The following is a 20,528-nucleotide window of genomic DNA, read 5'->3' as shown; positions in this document are numbered from 1 at the left end:
CAGCTGCTAGGGTGCACAGGATACAAAGCATGTCAATTTCAGCACTAAGAGAGTAACGCAGATAGTTTTTTAAGACCACAATTTTTGTCTCAAATCTAGATTCAACAACTCATCATCATCTCATGTAACTGACTATGAATGATTATCTATTACTTCACATAAATTGACATTTAAAAAAAAAAAACTATTCGTGTCCAGGTAATTATATATGCATAAAAAGAATGACATATAAGAAAAATAAATCAAAAAAATGCACAAGAGAGTAACAATTTGCAAGCTTTCATCGCTTATCACTTTGAAATAATTGAATTAAGATATTTGTTTTCAATTACATTAATAGATTTCTATAAATCTGTATCTGTATATGAAAATTTACACACCATTGTATGAGCGTATAATTCTTTTATTTGCTTAAGCGTATAACGCCGTTTCGAGTTCAAACGAGCTAGTGCCCTGGGCCTCTAGGGCTAGGTCCCAATGGCAATCATTCCAGCAAATATGCCACGGAGTTCATTGCCATCTCGTAGACCGATGAGTATCTCTGAAGGTGATTAGCACCACCAAAATCCTCACACAATAGCCTGGTTGCCTTAACACTGGTGTGGCTCAAGATAGCATTGAAATTTTAAAAAAAATGATCAAAAGGGTGCGGAAGTTCATTTTAAACAAACTACCCTAAGAGCAACCACATTAGTTAGTGTATTTTATACATCCATTTTTACACTAAAAACTTACTTTTTCTATTTTACACATCCATTTTTACAAAACACCCACATTAGTTTATCTACTCTATCATCTCTTTTATTTAAATAATCAATTTTCTCAATTTTTTTATTATTTCTCTCAACTACCCCATTTACATACGTGCACTCTCTCTCTCTCTCTACCCATTTTTCTGATTTGTTGCTCTCTCTCTATACCCAACTCTATACCCATTTCTGAACAAAAATCAACTCTCCCTAGCTCGATCAAGCCATGTTTTATTCCTAGCAAAACTCTCGAACACAGATCAAACCGATCAAGCATCGATCAAACTCTCGAACACAGATCAACTCTCCGATCAAACTTAGTCAAGCATCGATCAAGCTCGGTCAGATCTCCCTGGCTCCAATCAGGCAAGACCCACGAGCTTCGATCAAGCAAGACCCACAAGCTCTGATCGTTCCAGTCAAGCACCGATCATTCCTCAAGCACCAATCTGTCTCTTTGTTGGTTTGTCCGTGTGGGTTTGTTTGTGTGTGGGTGTATTTGTGTATCTCTATGTTGAGTTGCCTGTGTGGATGTGTTTACTTGTGGGTGTGTTTGTGAGCATCTGAGGAAAAAGAAAATGAGGAAAGGAGAAGTTACTGAGTTCGTTGTGCACGGAGAAAAGAGAGAGAAAAAGGTATGAACGTGAAATTAGTAAAATAATATATGGATGAGTTATAGTAACCGTGTAAATATACACAGTTACTGTAGTAAGTGTATAAATATACACATCTTTACACATTTTTAGAAGTATTGATGTGGAACATTTTTTAGGCAAAATGTGTAAAAATGGTGTCTTTTTCTATTATACACGATTTTGTATCCACCGATGTGGATGCTCTAAGTTGCTAAAAAGATGGAGAATTATTGAGTCTTAAAAAAGATGGAAAATTTTTACTCATTTTGGTAGACAAGTTGGTAACTTATATTAAAAATGAAAACTTTAAGGATTTACTATGAAAGATACTAAATTATATGTGTGTATAGATGTATGTGTTTGTGTGTGTTTATAAAAGTTTGTATAAACTAATAAATTAGTATCATAAGTTGGCCACCCCAAACAAAAATTTCTAGCTGCGTCCCTAGTCATGCAACTGACTAAGAATCACGGCCATATAGTTTGAATTAATTACTGTATTTCGGGTCATGTTCAAGATTCAATAGAATAAATAGTGTAAACCTCAAAATAGATTTTGGTTTTTCATTCTTAACTATCTATATATGGGTTGTTGAAAATTTTGCATTTGGCTGACCAGTGTTGCTGAATTTTTTTTTTTTTTTTTTTTTTTTTTCTTCATAGTTACAGTATGTCCGCTAATCTCAAAACTCAAGTAATTTCCCTTGCTAGACCCTAAGCACAAATTTTACTAATTCCTTCTAAATTTTTCTATTATTAGTTATTACACCCACCTCTACTTTAGTTTGGAATAAGATATTCACATAATGCAGGGCAATTTCAAGTAGCTATATCCTAATCCTCTTATAACTAATTAGTTAGTTAGTCAGATGATTTGTTAAGTATTAGTTGATAGGATTTAGACACTTGTCAACCATCTAGAGGCTGCTAATTCCAAACAACTAGTATAAGTAGTAGAATGTAAGCTCTTTGTAAATCAGTTTTGGTAATTGAATGAATTTTTAGCCTTTGTGTGCTATTTGGAACTAAGTGTTTTTGTAGAAGTGCTTCTCCACTTATCAATGTGTTCTAAGTAATTCAACCATTTCATTGATTGAGAAAGGTAGTTATGAGAATATGGAGTCACAAGAGATTTTGAACAAGCAAGAATTGAAGCATCAACATAAATTGTCTTGCTTAAATAAAGGAGATGAAATTAGATTTTCAAGAGATTGTTATTCCATTCTTTGTGATGAAGTAGACATACAATCATGTCATTACGATAGGCAAGCCATCTTGGGACGAAGGTGCAGCACACGAAGTTTGCACAAGATAGTGCTTCACTACTTATTACAAATAAAGAAGGAAAAAGCAAATCCCAAACCAATGGTCAAGATGAAGAAGACTTTAAAATTGGAGGGTCAAACAAACTTGAGGACAAGTTTGCTTTCAAGAAAGGGAGTCCTCCTAATGCAAATGAACCTACATTGGAGTTTTAGTTGTGTAGGACTTCACTATGCAGAATTAGCAACATTTGGTGTGTTGCCAACAGCAGCAAACTCATTATACAAGGCAATTGCTAGAAATTCATACAAATCTTGTGGCAACCAAGAGCATGCTCTTGGTTATATGAATTTCTAGCAATTGCGATGAAACTACAAAAAAGATTGTTATTTGCGATGAAACTTTTTCGATGACTACAAAAAGCCGTCGGAAAAACTAGCTTTTTCGACGGCAAGTCATTTTCGTCGACAATTACTCGTCAAATATTAAAATATTTGTGACGGCAAAACGAGTTCGTCGAGGATGCCTATTGTTTTTGTCAAAAATATGATTTGTTTTGGAGGGAAGTTTTCCCGCCTTACTTTTTACGACGGCATAAAAATGTTTATTGCTAATAAAGTATTATTTACGATGACTGAATAAAAACTGTCAGAACTAGTAACACCTGTGACGGCTTTTGTGTGTCGAAAATACAAAATATATATTTTTTATGGTGTTATTATTTGTGACAAAAATTCTTCCATCGTAAATATAAAAGAGGATATTATTTACAATGACCGAAGAAAAACCATCAGAACTATTAACACTTGTGACGGCTTTTGTACGTCGAAAATACAAAAAATATATTTTTATGGTGTTATTATTTGCAACAAAAATTCTTCCATCGTAAATATAAAAGAGGTATTAGTGACAGCCATGAAGCCATCGAAAATGGTGAAATATTTTGGAGGGAAAATTCCCCCTTACTTTTCACAATATTTGTGACGAAATTTATCCATCACAATTATTTTATTTTATTTTTTTCTAACTGAGTTCGTATTTGTGACGAACATACTGACCGTCGTAAATAGTTAATTTGCTTTAAAAGAAAGAACTTATTAGTGATAGAATTGGATCCCTCCCAATAAATAATATTTGCAATGGACATAAGCTGTTGACAATGGTAATTTTTTTTAAAGGGGGGGAATTCATGCCCTTATTTTTATGTGTTTGACAATTGTTTTCCATCACTATATATTGCATTGTTATTTGTGACGGACATTTTGGTCGTCGTTAATAGTTAAAATTTTCTTAAGAAAAGAAGGTATTAGTGTCGATAAGGTAAATCTGTCACAATAAAGGTGATTTCCAACATATATATGGCCATAAAAATTTATTATTTTATTTGAATGGTAAATTTTCCTCAATTTTTTCTTAAAAATGTAGAATTTTTTCTTAATTTTAAAAATTGCAAAAAAAAAAAAAAAAAAAATTTCAAGACCCTCCAAGTAAAAGGCATTTTTATTATTTTGAAGCTTTTAGGGGAAATTTCGTCACTTTAGAAGTTTATGGGTATTTTGGTTATTTCATAGCTTTGGTGGTGTATTTTAGCCATTTTGGATGGTCGGATTGTGTCAACAGGGTTAATCAAAGTTTCCCAGTGGGTGGGTACAACAACACATGTCCATCATGCAACCAGATGGAGATCCAAAATCTGACCGTTGGATTAGTAGAATATGGTGAAATATTTGTATTTGTAAATTACAATGACAATCAGATGATCAAATTGTGAGAACAGAAAAGTCAAATCTTGCGAAACTTTGTCAAAGTCTATTAAACTTGGTCAATCTTTGGTCAAACTTCAAAGTTGGTTCCAAGACCACTGGATTTGATCAAATTAGGTAGATCAGGAGGTTTTAAGTAGGTTTTGGGTATTGGTCAGTGTTTTAAGGTTTTTTGGGTTTTTATGCCTTTATCAGTTTCAAGTTTAAAAATGGCAGTCAAAGGTCATATGCAAATCCATTGGGGTCATTTTGTAGGTTTTTGGTTGTATTTTGTAGATCATTTTCTCGATTCTTAGTGATATTTATATAGTTTATAACTCACTTGGAAGAGAATTGTATATTTTTATTGATTGAAGTTTCATGATAGGTGGATACAACGACACACATCCATCTTGTGCCAGAGTTAGATTAAAACTTTGATCATTAGTTTGAAAGAGTGGGATAAATATTGGTTTTGATAGATTTTGAATTCAATCAAACAGTTGGATTAGGAGAATGTGACCAATCAAAATTTCTTAGTGTCTTGGTACAACAACACGTCCATAATACTCTAGACTCAAATCCAAAATCCGACCGTTGGATTGGAAGAATGTGGTGAGATATTGGTTTTAGCAAAGTATGACAACAATTAGACGGTTAGATTGTGAGAAATGAGTAGTCAAAGTTTGCAAAACTTGGTTAATATTTGGTCAAACATGGTCAACCTTTGAAAAACTTTTAAAAAAATGTCATACCTAATATTTTAAAATAATCTTTAATTAAAATTTGAAATCAATGTATTTTAATTATGAAATAAGATGATTTTGGAAATTTGCGGGCAGGTTTGTACACAACATTCTTAATATTAATTTAACAAAATTCAGTTAATGAGATGTCAAGTGGAAAATGGTTTTTCCTTCAAATGGAGTGGTTTTGCCAAATAAAATACACAATTAAAGTTTATTTTTATTTATTTTTTAATATTGAGGTTATATTTCTGTAAAATAAATCCACCTAAACAATATTGAGGTTATATTTCCTTGACATTTTTTAAAAGAACACTTGCTAAAAAATAATTGCAAGAAGTAAAATTTCATAGTGTTTCTATCTTTTATTAATAATAATAATAATAATAATAATAATAATAATAATAATAATAATTAAAAAAAATGATATTTCAAAGTGACCAAAAAAAAGAAAGTGACGTGGTTGTCATTAAAAAAAAAAAAACATAATTTTAATAAATAAAACAAAAAGAGAAGTCACATTGCAGTAAAATAAACCCAGCCCCACATTGTTAAAAAAACACACACGGCAATATCATTTTAACTTAAAAAAAAAAAAGAAAAAAAAGAAGAAGAAGAAGACAAAACCCTACCTCTCCCTATCACTAAAAAACAAGCGCCTACCTTTTTATTTTTTCAATCCCACGCCTCCCTTTTTACTTAGTAATCCTAACACTCTATTTCACTCACTAAGAAAATAAAGAAGAAAAAGCTCTCACCTCATTAGCCTAGGTTAGTTTTCTTAAATCCTTATATCTTGATTTATATATTTTGTTAATGTAGTGGATTACTAAATGGATTTGTTGGTTGATTTATTTTATCTAAATTTTGGGTTTGGTTTAGATATATCTCTTTCATAATATACAATCTTGTATTGTAGGTAAAATTCTTGACAGTTTGGTACTAGACCATAGTGTAATGTTTGTGTGTATTGGTGGCCCCAACCAATTTGTTGATTACTTTTAATTATATGCAAGCACCTATTGCACATAATTTATTCCAGTATAACCAACATAAATTTTTTTTCCCTATTTTATTGAGGTTGTTGAAACCAATGATAAATTTGCTCATTACAGTTTTCAATTAATTGCTATTCTTAGTTCATATATAATTTTTATGTGACTTGTTGTGATGATGGATATATTGTTAAGAGTGATGGGGATGTACTATTAATGTGGTTATTGGTGGTGGATGTATTCTTGGAAGTTCTCATTCACAGGAGAACTACAAGGTTCTTGACAGTAGTAAGAATTTATGATAGATGCAATGTTTGTGTCAGTAGTAAGGATTTATTTTTGATGTTTTGTCATTTTATCGTGGTGATTGTGTTAATTTTTTTAAATGAATATATTTTAGTTAATTCTTTATTATTTACTGTAAACATAAAAATTTGTGTAGTTATAATTTTTGTATATTTATTCAGTTTAATCTAAAATATTGCAGACCAATGTTAGGGAGGAGATCGTAGTGTGAATAATTACACAAGATGACTTTGAGGAGGAAGGTGACTCCCAGCTAGAGGAAATTAGCTTGGATGATGACTGATCTTCCAATTCTTATGCTTTCAAGTTTAGTGAAGGATATAATATAGCTTTCATGTATTATTGAACATCATGCTATTTTGTAGACTTCTTAATATTTGCATTTTTATTGCATTATTCACTTATTAGTTTTGAACAATTATGGATTTGTACTTGTTATTTGAATGGAAAATTTTTTATGAGATGTATGTTTGTAATTTATATATTATTTTATTTACTTTCATATAATTCATGTATTTCTTTTTCGACAAAATTGTTTTGTTGCAATTAAACTACTAGAAATGACCTTTTTTTTTTTTCGACGAAGCTATTTTGTTGCAAATAATGTATTAGTGACGTGGTAACTAATTTTTAATAACGGTCAAAGTTCGTTGAAAAGACATAAATGGTCACTAAGATTTTGTATTTTTGACGAAAAGCTAAGTATTTACGATGGCTTTTGGTCGTTGAAAAAAATATATTAACGATGGCTATAGTTCGTCGCAAAATGTATTTGGTCGTTTGACTTCATCATTTGAAATTGTATTTTTGACGGCAAATCAAGTATTTATGACGACTTTTTTGTCATCGAAAAAATACATTAACGATGGCCTTAGTTCATCGCAAAATATATTTGTTCGTCCAACTTCCTCGTACGAAGTTGTATTTTCAACGGCAAAACTAGTATTTATGATGACTTTTAGCCGTCGAAAAAATACATTAATGACGGCCTTAGTCCATCACAAAATGTATTTGGTCGTTCAACTTCCTCTTATGAAGAAGTATTTTCGACGGAAAAAATAAATTGCTAACAACGGCTTTTTACTGTCGAAAATGAGTGTTAGCGATGGCCTTGTCGGTAATATAGTATTATCGACGAGGCTTTTACCGACGGACGTCGACGGCCTTTTGCCGTCGATACTACTAATCTGCGACGGCTTTTTGTGTTGTTGCGACGAACTTTGGCCGTCGCTAATAGCAATCTTTTTTGTAGTGTGTCATGTTGTAAATTGTGTTATGCTTTGATTTTAATAAATTTCTTAGTTCAAGCACAAAAAATAAGTATAAGGAAGAAGACAAAGAACTCTTTCTCTCATGGTTTTGCTTCATTTGATTTGTATTAGTTTTTTGGGTGTATGTTCTTCATGTTGTGAATGATGAGAAACCAATACCATATTTTAATCTTTTTTTTTTCTTGTTTTGGGAGGAGAGAGACATAAAATGAGTGTAAAAAGACTTATTTACCCCTCTTTTTTAACAGAGGTGGGTTATGAATTACTAACATAGGGAATCACAGGTAGGTAAAGTGTCAAAATTGAAACCATAAGTAGGCAAGTCAAATTAGAGGCAAACCATAGGTGGGTAAAGTGTAATTATCCCAAAAAAAAAAAAAAAAAAAAAAAAAAGAACAATGAGAATTAAAGGGAAACCTCAAACCTTAGATGTTGTGGCACTTTTGCCCCTCATAAAAACATACATAGAGCAGAGTGGATATTAGATATTGGCATACCTTCAAAAACCATGTATTATACGTTCTCTCTATGTGAATTAAGAAAAGCCAGCCAATAAGAAAAGTGGAAACTGCAGAATGGTAGATCATCAAATCAATTCTGATTTCAAGTTTGGAAGCTCTTGGCACTTCTCCGTTAAATACGAACTATTGTAATAATTCTTGGTTCCAAAAATTAGGTAGAACCTTTGAGTATTTGAGCATAAGGGTATATCTGCAATTTCTTAGCTTCTAACTTTAGTTTTGTGTAACTCATGCGTCAAGGAAGGATAAGATTTATCAGTTTTGTGTTCAGCAGCAAGTATGTTGACTTTGACAAAACATAGACACCAAGTTTGGTTGGCCATCATCTGTGAAAGTTATGGATTTATATACTCTAAAAGAAATGAATGAAGAAAACATGGGAAGACTAGCTACTTGATTGATGTGTGACACCCAAGATCCCTAATTGATGTTCTACTCATCTCTCCTATAGTCCTATAATTACTTTCCTTTTTTCTTTCTATGCTCTTTTAGATGTATTCTGGCCCCAAATACAAACAAAAACTTGACATTTTAGCCATTTTTCAAAATTCTTGACCTAAGTCACCAAGCCAATCATTATATGCAGCTTGGTAAGATTGACATGGGACAGAGGTGGTGATACCAAATCTAATGTAGGAGTTTCTTGAAAGCATTTGTTGCAGTGTTGAGGAAGACCTTGGATTAGGGTTTTAAAGTGGAAAAAAAAGAGAGGTTAGATTAAGGTTTACTTAAAGAGTAACATGATGAGTATGCTCTAAAGCTCAAAACAGGCGATTTACTGAAGATCACTTAAATCTAGTTCAACAACCACAATCACAAATCACTAAAATCTTAATAGTTAAATCTATGATGCTTTCTCCCATCATATATTCAATGGAAGACGGAATGAGAAGTTTTAGTTTTGGTTTCAGATCTTCAAAATTACTATAACTATCTACAGACAGGCTCACTTCAATCTAGAAAACACTTATGTATCCGCAGTGAAAAATGCCTTGGTGGTTGCTTAAATCTAGAAATGAAAATTGGAGATATCACAGTGCATGTAAACACACCCCCCCCCCCCCCCCCAAATTTCCAATAATTGTGCAGTTCTAAATTTCTAATACCAACGTAGCACGGAGTTCAAGAAAAAGAATTCAAAAGAACAGCTACCACTGTAAAATCACTGAACAAGAGCAGAGCAGAAGTAGCACTGAGGTGGGGCCCATGCATGTAGATGAAATTTTGAATTTTTTGTCACTTATCAAAAAATTACAAAAGCAAGTATGGCCCTTACTTAATGCAATTCCACAAAATTGAATTAATTAGTAATTACACCTTAAAAAATGATGAACACGTCAACTTTCTCTATGATCCCAATCAATACACATTTAATACCTCGTGGATGCTATTAAAGTTTTAGACAGACTATGGTGATAATTATATGTGGGCTTGTTCCTGACATGAAGATGTCTTTAAAATCTTATTATTTTGCATTCGGTACTAGAATATATTTCACATTTGGCACTTCTTTTATAAAAAGAAATAAACAGTGGTTTTCTGGATCTGAAAGTAGTAGCATATTGATATAGGACAACCTAGGCTTCCCATTTTCTATTAAATATGGTAAACTCTTTCTAACTTCTACATTCCCCTTTTATGACTGCTAAGTTCTAAAGTCTTAGGATGTTATGTATTTAGAACTCTAATTTGTATTGTTGGCAAACCATGACCAAAACAATGTATTTAGAAGTATTTTAGACTAGCTCAAAGTTATGCTTTTATGTAAAGTTGGAATCGAGTTAAAGCAGGAAAGCATTGTGTCTTTTGGCCTGGCTCGATCAATCGAAAGACAGGCTCGATCAATCGAAGCTCGGGCAGAATGATTTTCTACAGATTTTTCCAACTCAGCCCTAAGTGTTTTAAAACGTTTTTAGGGTTTCTTATTTGTCCTAAGTATAAAAGGCAAACCCTAGCCACGTTTTAGTGTTGCTCATAATTGTGGTTTATGTAAATCTCTTGTGAGATCTAGAGGAGATTTCCTTTACACAAACTTAGGGTTTTTAAGGAGAAGATTTATCTACACCTTGATGATCAATTCAGTTGCTGCCATTGAAGCTTAAATAAAACACAAGCAGGTGTGCTTGTATCTGGTGGTGAATCCAAGAAAGAAGGAGTTCGTGGATTCGGAGTTTGCACGTGGTCGTGTCAATAAATTCTACTGGTTGGTAGCAATAAGAAGTCGAGCGTGGGGGCTTATAAGTCTTATTGTATGAACTTCGATTCTTTCAAGATAGTGGATTCAAGTTTACCTTGAGGATAGCTAGGTCAAATCCTCCCCAGGTTTTATCGGTTTGGTTTCCTGGGTGATCATATCTTGTGTTATTTATTTTCCGCTGCTTTGCATGATTTGATCTTTGTTATTGTATAACCTAGACTTGTTTAATTGGACTAAGTAACAACTTGGATAATTATCTAGGTTAAATCAATTGTTTTAAGGGGTCTAAGAACTATCAAGTGGTATCAAAGCGGGTAGCTCTTTTGTTGTTGATCCTTTGATCACTGAGTTGATCCTTGACCCCTGTTGTCATGGAACACAGACACTCTCTAGTTATTCCTCCTTTCTTTGATGGGAATAATTATGCTTATTGGAAAGTAAGGATGAAAGCATTCCTGAAATCCATTGATGAGAGAGTGTGGAACTTAATTGAATACGGATGGGAGAAGCCCACTACTCCTGTTAGTGAGTGGAAAACTTCTTAAAAAGAAGCAACTGCGTTTAATAGTAAGGCTATGAATGCGATCTTTAACGCTGTTTCTATGGAGGAATTTAAGAGAATCTCTAATGTTGAGGTTGCTCATACTGCTTGGAATATCCTCCAGACTGTGCATGAAGGCACAAAGGCTGTCAAAATCAATAAATTGCAGCAATTAACTTCTAAATTTGAAAGCATTAGGATGTCTGATGATGAATATTTTGATGAATTCTATGCTAAATTGAATGATATTGTTAATTTTGCTTTTAACTTGGGTGAAATCTATGATCAACCTAAAATTGTTAGGAAAATTCTTAAATCTTTAACTGAAGACTTTAGACCCAAGGTGATTGCCATTACTGAAAGCAAGGATGTGGACTTTATCCCTGTTGATGAACTTGTAGGATCTCTTCAATCTTATGAGTTGGATCTATCCAAAACTACCAAATCTAAATCAATGGCTCTTAAGTCAGTTGATGATGTTGAAGGTGGTGGATTTGATGATAAGCTCACTGCTACAGAGATTGCCTACCTTGCCAAGAACTTTAGAAACTTTCTCAAGAATAGTAATAGAAAGTCAAGAGGCACAAACACTGCTGAACCTAGAAACTTTAGGAAGTATGATCCCACTAAGGTTAACAATAATGATAAACCTAGAGAAAAAGTAGGCCAATCTTCCAATAATTCTTTGGGCTCTCAGTGTTTTGGATGTCAAGGGTATGGACACATGAAATCTAAATGTCCTACCTATTTAAAGTCTAAAGATAAGGCTATGGCTATAACCCTTAGTGACGTTGAAGTTTCTGATAATGAGTCTGATTGTGATGAGGATGGAAACTTCATTGCTTTCACCGCTATTGCTGTAGTCGATGAGAGCATATCTATTGAAGAGAACCCTTCTGATGGGGAACTCTCTGAAGATGCAGATCTTCAAGAGGCCTATAATAAACTTTGCAAAGTTGCTGCAAAGGATGCTAGGAATGTTGAACTTGGCCTGAAGAAAATTGAATCTCTTGAGCTTGAAAAGAAGAATTTGCTTGTTAAACTGTTTGATGCTAATAAACTTTTGAACAATGTGAAAACTGAGAATATGCTTTTGCTTGATAAAGTTAAATCTTTGGAACTTGATTTATCTGTTGCTAGATCTGCTAGTTCTAAACTTGATCAAATGCTGAGTGTTCAAAAGTCTTCTTCTAACAAACCTAGATTAGGTTATGTTGAAAGCATCTCTGTGTCTGCTCCCCATTCCACAAAGTTTGTTCCTTCATCTTCTTCTTCTGAACCTTCCGTGAGTGAGATAGTGAGTGAAACTGTTAAACCCCCTGTGAGTGAGGTTGTTAAACCCTTAGAAGGTTCATCATCTAGGAAGATTAGGGTTGATCTGAAAGAGTCTAAGTCTAAGAAGCCTACCCTATCTAAGGACAAGACACATGATAAGCCTGCATGGGTTTGTCACTTTTGTGGAAAGTCTGGACACATTCGTCCAAACTGTTACAAGCTGCAAGCTACAAAGAGAGCAAACAAACCAAAAGTACATGTGCCTCAAGCACAAGATCCTATGGTACTTATTGGTGAATTGGTAAAGGCTTTAAACCTTTATTCTAATCCTGGAGTTGGTAATCATTCTTATGTGAATAAGAACTCCAATGCTCATGGTGCATCTAAAAGGTTTTGGATGCAAAAGACTCAAACTAACTGAGTCTTTCTGACATGGTCCTTGTACTTCATTGCTCTACCCTTTGTGATCATTGTTCTTTGGTTTTGTTTTTATTTTTTGTTTTCTAGGATTTGCATTGCATAACATTCATGCATTTCATTCTAGGTATTTTTTTTTAATAATAAAAAAATAAAATAAAATAAAAAAGGAAAGAAAAAGGAAGCAAATTTTGTTTTGTACTATTCTTCTTGGTTTTTGAGAACAAGGTTGGTCAATTTATTTTCACATAACATGTCTTTTGTACCTTGTTTAGCTTTGATGAGCTTACCTATTGCACTTTACTAGTTAAAGCTTTGTAATGCATGTTGTGTGGGAAAAATGTTTATGGTTCTTGATTATTCTGTCTTAATCTTAAAGTCACATGTTTTTGAATGTTTGACTTGAACTTTTGGAGAAAGGCATAAATAACCATCTCACCACTGTTCACTAGCCAATCATGAATACCTTAGTGCATATTATAAGATTTTGTACTCGAGAAAGTGTAGCACATGCACAAAAAGAACATAAGGTGAAGCCTCGGTTTAAATTGCTTAATATTTAAAATTGGTGTGTACTATTAGGCTTGATGCCAAACTCACATGACTTAAAATTGGTATGTATATTATGAGGCATAAATTCAAGAAACTTACATGATTACAAGCTTATAATCTAGGAGATGTGTGAGTTATATGATGTAACTCTTTAGGTGATAGTCTCTTTTAAATTCTTTGTGATAAATTTTATAGACTTTGTGATTGATTGCTATTCACATATCACCTCACATGTATCTCAAGTTTTTGCTAGTTGCACACACTACACGAGTTACTCTTTGCTAAACTCTGTACATGTTATTGTGTGTGTTTATGGTATGACCAACCAAGTTTTGCAAATACTTTAAATTTTGTGAAAAATTAATTTGTTGCTTGAAAATTTGTGGAGAATGCAAGAAATTTTGTTTTGGGAATTTGGGCTTAAAATTCTTGTTTTTGAAAATCACATCATCTCATACTCATGCATTTTGTTCTTAAATTTCAATGCTTTGAGTTAATTCTAAATGTTTTTTTTCAAAAATCTGTGTTTTTCCTCAAATTTGGTGAGCCTCTACCCATTTCGATCGATCCATTCTGTTTTTCGATCGATCGAAAATATTTAATTTTGTTAAGAGAGAGCCTCTGTCTATTTCGATCGATCGAAACTCGTGAAACATGTTTTTAAAAAAAAGTCAGATTGGACTTTTCAAAGGCACTTTTTCAAAAAAGTTTTTCAAACTTTCCTCTCTCTCCGACTTGGCTAAGGCTCCACCAACGATTTTTTGTCATTTTCCTCCAAGATTTTTGCAAGGTTTTTGTCCTTGAAGGCTGGTAAGTCTCTTTTGCATTTTATTTCATGATTTCATGCATTTTCATGCATTATATTGGGTATTTTCGGCAATTTTCACATGTTGGGGTTTTTGATGATTCAAACCTTTTCTGGTGAAATTGATCAATGGGTTTTGTTCTAGGATGTTATATTAATGATCCTTATTGGTTAATTTGATCAATTTTTTGGTTTTTGAAAAATTGAAAATTCTAGGGTTTGAAATTGTTCCGAATTGGGGATTTTGTCTAATTGGGTTAAATTGATGAAATTGGCTTGTTAAATTGATGTATTTGGTCATTATTTTTTAAACTCTATCATGTCTAATGATCAATTCGTCAATTTCCTTCAAATTGAACAAGTGGTTTTCAAAATTTTGTGGTTTTTGTGTTAATACCTCTATGTTCAAGCCAATTTTGTGAATTTGAACTTTTTGGACTTAATTGCACTGCATTAGAACATGCATCATACCATTTAATTTGTTCATGCATCATATAGATTTTTATTTTATATTTTTTTTGTGCTAACTTGCAGTCTGCCCTTGGTTTTGACTTTTGTTTTTTTTTTTTTTGGTTCTTTTGCTCTGTGTTTTGGCCTTTATCTTAGCACTATGCCTAGGAAAACTAGAGCTAATAGGACCCCTTCCACTTCCTCTGTGTCTCCCTCTAGGGTTGAGGATTTTAAAAATGATAAGTGTAGAGAGGCCTTTGAGAATTTGAACCGTAAGCGTAAAATTTGGGCTGAGCGTGTTGTGGTCTTAGATGAGCTTAATTCGGCCATTAGGGCTAACTTTGAGCCTAGAGGTTGGTTGCCTCTCTTAGAGATAGATCATCCACCCCCGACCGCCCTAATTAGAGAGTTCTTCTCGAACCTCTCTTGCCACGTCTATGATTCCAACACCCTTATTAGGAGTTGGATACGAGGTGTTGAGTTCACCATTACCCCTTGGGTAGTGGCTGAGGCTCTTGGGGTTCCGGGAGCCTAACTATCCCTATGATGAGTCACCCTCATTAGATGTAGTCATGTCATACATCACTGGGTCATCTATCCAGTGGGGTTCTGATCCTCGAATCACGTCCGCTGAGCTTACCGAGACTGCCTATCTTTTCTTTAGGATAGCATGTCATTCGTTGTGGCATATTTCTCACTTCCACACCATCTCTATAGAGCGATGTGTGTTTTTGTATGCCTTTGTTTCTGGAGCATCTATCAGTTTTCCTCATTTTTTCTTTCGTTCTTTGAACGAGGTTCATAGGAGTTCTGCCATAGGGCATGCGCTTATTCATCCTATTTTCATTCATAGGATTTTGCTCTTTTTAGGTCTAGATGGTTTCCGTCTGGTGAGCCTGTGTATGTTGTTGCTCCCATAGGTTCCACTTTTCTTCGACAGAGGGCTGTTCACTTGAGAGTTGCTCCTTCTCGTCCTATAGGTGCGTCATCTAATGTTGTTCCCCCTCCTCCCTCTTATACAGGTGTTGATATTGCTGAGACATCAAGTGCTGTTGCTGATGATGATGTTCCTCCATCGACTGTTTCGGATGATTCAGACATTCGTCGCACGTTGGATCATGTCTTGACCGTTCAAGCGACTCATGGACAGATTTTGGTGGACATACTCAATGAGATCTGTGCCTTGCGTGCGGAGTTAGCGCAGTTTAGACCACCTCCCTTTTGATGATGGATTCTTGTTTGCCCTTTGGCATTCCGTCACAAAAAGGGGGAGTACTTTGTAGTGTTTTTGCTTTCAGGGGGAGTTTATTATTTTGGTTGGAGCTTATGGAGTTTAGATTGTATCTATGTGCTTCATTTTGTACTTTACATTTTTAGCTCTTGCCATGTTTTTGATGGGATATTCATGTTAGGGGGAGCATTTTTTTTTTTTGTTGGTACTTTATATGTTTCTTGTTTCAAACTGCTTATTGATTTATATTTATGAGTTATTCATTGATATATATCTTTATTTGTGTATTGTTTGAAATCAAAAATTTAATTTGTTTACTTGTATTGTTTCTGCACATGCGGTTATGCATTTTGTTTAGTGTTTCAAGAAATATACAGGTTGATTCAATTGAACTGCTGTCTACACTTGCAACTGATGGATAGTAGTTAGGATTGAATTTGTTTTATGAGCATTATTTTGTAAAGGGTTTTTTATTTTGTAAACTTTGAGCTTCTAGTTGTGTTTTATTACAGATTGCCAAAGGGGGAGTTTGTTAGGTTCTAAAGTCTTAGGATGTTATGTATTTAGAACTCTAATTTGTATTGTTGGCAAACCATGATCAAAACAATGTATTTAGAAGTGTTTTAGACTAGCTCAAAGTTGTGCTTTTATGTAAAGTTGGAATCGAGTTAAAGCAGGAAAGCATTGTGTCTTTCGGCCTGGCTCGATCGATCGAAAGACAGGCTCGATCGATCGAAAGACAGGCTTGATCGATCGAAGCTCGGGCAGAATGATTTTCTACAGATTTTTCCAACTCAGCCCTAAGTGTTTTAAAACATTTTTAGGCTTTCTTATTTGTCCTAAGTATAAAACGCTAACCCTAACCACGTTTTAGTGTTGCTCATAATTGCGGTTTGTGTAAATCTCTTGTGAGATCTAGAGGAGCTTTCATGTACACAAACTTAGGGTTATCAAGGAGAAGATTTTTCTACACCTTGATGATCAATTCAGTTGCTGCCATTGAAGTTTAAAGAAAACACAAGTGGGTGTGCTTGTATCTGGTGGTGAATCTAAGAAAGAAGGAGTCTGTGGATTCGGAGCTTGCACGTGGTCGTGTCAATAAGTTCTACTGGTTAGTAGCAATAAGAAGTCGAGCATGGGGGCTTGTAAGTCTTATTGTATGAACTTCGATTCTTTCAAGATAGTGGATTCAAGTTTACCTTGAGGATAGCTAGGTCAAATCCTCCCTAGGTTTTTACTGGTTTGGTTTCCTGGGTAATCATATCTTGTGTTATTTATTTTTCGTTGCTTTGCATGATTTGATCTTTGTTATTATATAACTAGACTTGTTTAATTGGACTAAGTAACAACTTGGCTAATTATCTAGGTTAAATCAATTGTTTTAAGGGGTCTAAAAACTATCAATGACTTTGAATCTTTTATCATCAGAACACCCTCCATTTCAATTCCCCAGATTTCCAATTTCAATAATTCAGTGTCCAAATGCCAGCCCCATATGCAGTATTTTCATTCAAATTCAAAAATACCACAGTTACATGCTCTGATCGGACTTTTTTTCCTTAACAAGTTACACGCTGAGATAAAAATAAAATTAGCTTTCTACATGCAAACACCATCATAGTCTTCACAATAAATTTTGCTTTATAGTTCAAAATATTGTGGTTGGGACGTAAAATTGGGATTCCTTTTGTTAACACGATATCGACACAGACGTTGTATTTAGCATTCCTTCTTCGTTGTGCATCATTATCATTGTATCACTCAACTCAAGTCACCGACTCCTCACATAAGAAAGATTTGAAATAGTGTAAAACAATTCCAATCAGAATAAAATAAAACATGTTGATTAAAAGGAAAACTTGGAAAGCACATAGGTCCATAAAATACAAGTAGGTAACTGTCTACTATTTCTTATTTTATTTTTAATATCATAAATAATCACAGCAAGCAAACACAGCAATTTAGTTTCAAAAGAAATCAAATCATAGCACATCAATATAAAACCAAAAAAGAAAAAATTACCTGCGGCATTTGCCAAGCACTGGGTATATCCAACCTTGAATCTGCAAAAATCTGCCACAACCAAAAAAAAAGAAAAGAAAAGAAAATTCTGAAAGTCACAACACATACATATAAAAATCCATGCATAGAACAGAGAGATGGGATATATAGTAGACCTTTTTGGAAGGATTGATGAGACAAATACCAACGTTTCTACTATAATCTTGGGGCGAAGAATCCATGGATGATGATGATGATGTATAGGAATAGGAGAGTGTATTTGAAGGTTTTTGATAATGAAGCGAGAATGGCAATGTCAGGGACTTGAATTTTTTTTTTTTTTTTTTCTTTTTTGAGAAAGCCTGGACTTAATTTTGGGAAACTAAAGATGAGAATCGGCGGCATGATAAAATTGCCATTTCGTTTATTTTGGCTAAGCGTAAATACACTTTTTTCCCTACATTTTGGATATATCCTTATTTTTGTTCTTAACTTGATTTTGCACCTACCATTTTGGTTCTTGCCGTCAATTCAATAACAAAAAAAATACATATATGACAAATAGAGTGCATTGTTTAGACAATAAATACTGATGTAGTTATTAAAATAATATTTAAAATTTTATTTAGCATTTAAAAATTACTGCATATAAAAAAATTAAAAATTAAAAAAAATAAAAACAAAAAAAATTTTAATTTCCCGATTTTAATTTAAATTGGAATTTTTTATAAAAAAAAAAACCAAAAACAAAAAAAAAACAAAAAATGCTTTTCAGTTTTAAAATTGGAGAAAATAGTGTATTACAATTTTCTCAAATTTTCTTCGTCGCCAATCCCAACATCACAACACTATGCTCCAAACCCAAACCCCACGAACCCAACTTGAAATTATATGAGCTTCTTCTTTTCCAAAAGTGTGTCATTGTTTTCTGTGACCAATGGCAGTGGCAAAGGAGTTTCATCTGATGTATTGGCGAGGCAGTGAAATAGAATGAGTTTCATCAAAACCCTTTGACTGCGCAAGTCCATTGCATCTTTTCCCCTTTCTAGCATGAAATCTTTCAGAGATCAATTTAATCTCCCTCTGCCCATTGAGTTCTCTCATTCTCTGTCTCTCTGATTTCTCTTTAATCTACTCCAAACCTAGACACCCATGGCCTAAGACACCAAGCTCCTAACCCAGACAACCAGCTCCAGACCCAGACACCTATGGCCAAATAAAGCAAAACACTCTCTCTTTGATCTACCCAGAAACCCATGGCCAAAGACCCCAAGCTTTGCCTCTCATGACCATGAGCCGCCTTGAATCGGTTGATGAGGACGACGATAAGAGATAGTGGTCGTTTCCTGTTCGGGACGACGTTGTTTGATGGAGTGGTTGAGGAGGTGCATTTCGTCTTTTTGGTGCGGTTGGGGTTGGTGGTGTGAAACGGTGTTGTTGGATTCGAGGAGGTAGAAACGGTGCCGTTGAATCTGCTCCAAACCCAAAAATGATAGGATTTGCTGAGAAGTTAAAGTGTGGGAAGTGTTGGGAAAAATTCTATATAACTGTGAATAAATTTTTGCAAGCATAGCGGAAGCACAACCACACAAGAACACAAAGATTTACGTGAAAACCCTTTCTCCTTGAAGGGAAAAACCATGGGACAAACTCCAAATAATTTCACTATATTAAATAGAGATTACAACACTTAGAGATACAACTTGAGTAAAAAAAAACTCTCTTTTTCTTTTCACTCACGGCTCTCTTTCTCACCGTGTATCTCTCACAGTTTTCTTTTACTCTCTCTGTTTTTCTCTTCTCTTTTTACTTACTCTCACTCATGCAGTTCTTCAAGACCGCACTTAGTCCTCACACTCTGGGACTTCACTTCTTTTTTCTCTACTCTTCACTGGCGGAATGGCCTCCCTATATATTTGTTCATCTTTTCCTTCCTTTCTCCCTTTCACAATCTTGACATCAAATTACAATAAATGCAAGCCACTTACTTTGACTTTGCTTCAACCAAAATCTCTTTCTTTAGCTCCTTAGGCCGAATGGCCTTTGCATCTTTCTTTTCTTTTTTCTTCAGCGTGTGAGAGAAGCTAGACTTCTCACAAGTCATGGAAGACAAGAGTGACATGCTCATTAAATGATCTCTTGAAAAAGCATGTGGGCTGGACTCATGGTACAGTGCACCCAACAATCTCCCCCTCCAGCCCACACTTACGGAGGAGATTCAACTCAACTTTTCAAATAGAATTTATCCCGGTCAAGCCAACACTAGACTTAACCTTTTTCATTATTTTCACCAACACTGAGAAAATATCATCAAAACTAATACCTTTCATTTTCAAATAATTAATTTCACCTTGGCTATCCCTAATCCAATTTCTTGGCTCCCCCTCATCAGAAGCCCAAATATTCTTGAAGCTAACTCCATGATGTTCTTCAATACACCTCCTTTCAAGAGGTTCAACAATCTCTAGTGGAGGATATTGCTCCCCCTGCTCAAGACCTTCATGATCTTTCACTTCATCATTCTTCTTAGTATCATGATATTTTTCATCAAATATCACTTTCTCATTTAAATCACTTTCAGGTAGAGAGAATTTTACTCTCTTGGCTGCAACACCATTACTATCAACTCTCAACTATGGAGTTTTCTCAAAAACTTTGACTGCATTGGACTTTTTCTTACAAGCCCTCACATGAGTTCTGTACATGCCACAACAAGCACGACCTCTAGCAATAATTAATAATCCTTTACAAAGTTTCCATCATCCATTGCCAAGATGCTTACTATAACCCGCTCGATCCAAAGCCAAAGTAGACAACACATTCATCCTTAA

At 34.2% G+C, this 20,528-nt stretch overlaps 1 protein-coding gene across 1 annotated transcript in view; it reads right to left on the bottom strand.

Annotated features, from left to right (window-relative positions):
• LOC115985348 (zinc finger BED domain-containing protein RICESLEEPER 2-like) overlaps positions 1 to 19,819 on the bottom strand; it is a 26,180-nt gene extending 6,361 nt beyond the window's left edge. The window contains exons 1-3 of the mRNA XM_031108295.1: positions 19,686 to 19,819; positions 18,944 to 19,169; positions 17,719 to 17,769 (exon numbers count right to left, since the gene is read on the bottom strand). Coding sequence (XP_030964155.1) covers positions 17,719 to 17,769; positions 18,944 to 19,169; positions 19,686 to 19,819 — 411 coding nt within the window. The remainder of the gene's footprint in view (positions 1 to 17,718; positions 17,770 to 18,943; positions 19,170 to 19,685) is intronic.
• Positions 19,820 to 20,528: the final 709 nt, after the last annotated feature.

The sequence above is a fragment of the Quercus lobata genome, chromosome 4 (genome assembly GCF_001633185.2).
Source record: "Quercus lobata isolate SW786 chromosome 4, ValleyOak3.0 Primary Assembly, whole genome shotgun sequence".
In the NCBI taxonomy this organism is placed as follows: Eukaryota; Viridiplantae; Streptophyta; class Magnoliopsida; order Fagales; family Fagaceae; genus Quercus; species Quercus lobata.
The sequence above is the reverse complement of the archived record's forward strand: the minus strand, read 5'-3'. Positions and strand labels throughout refer to the sequence as shown.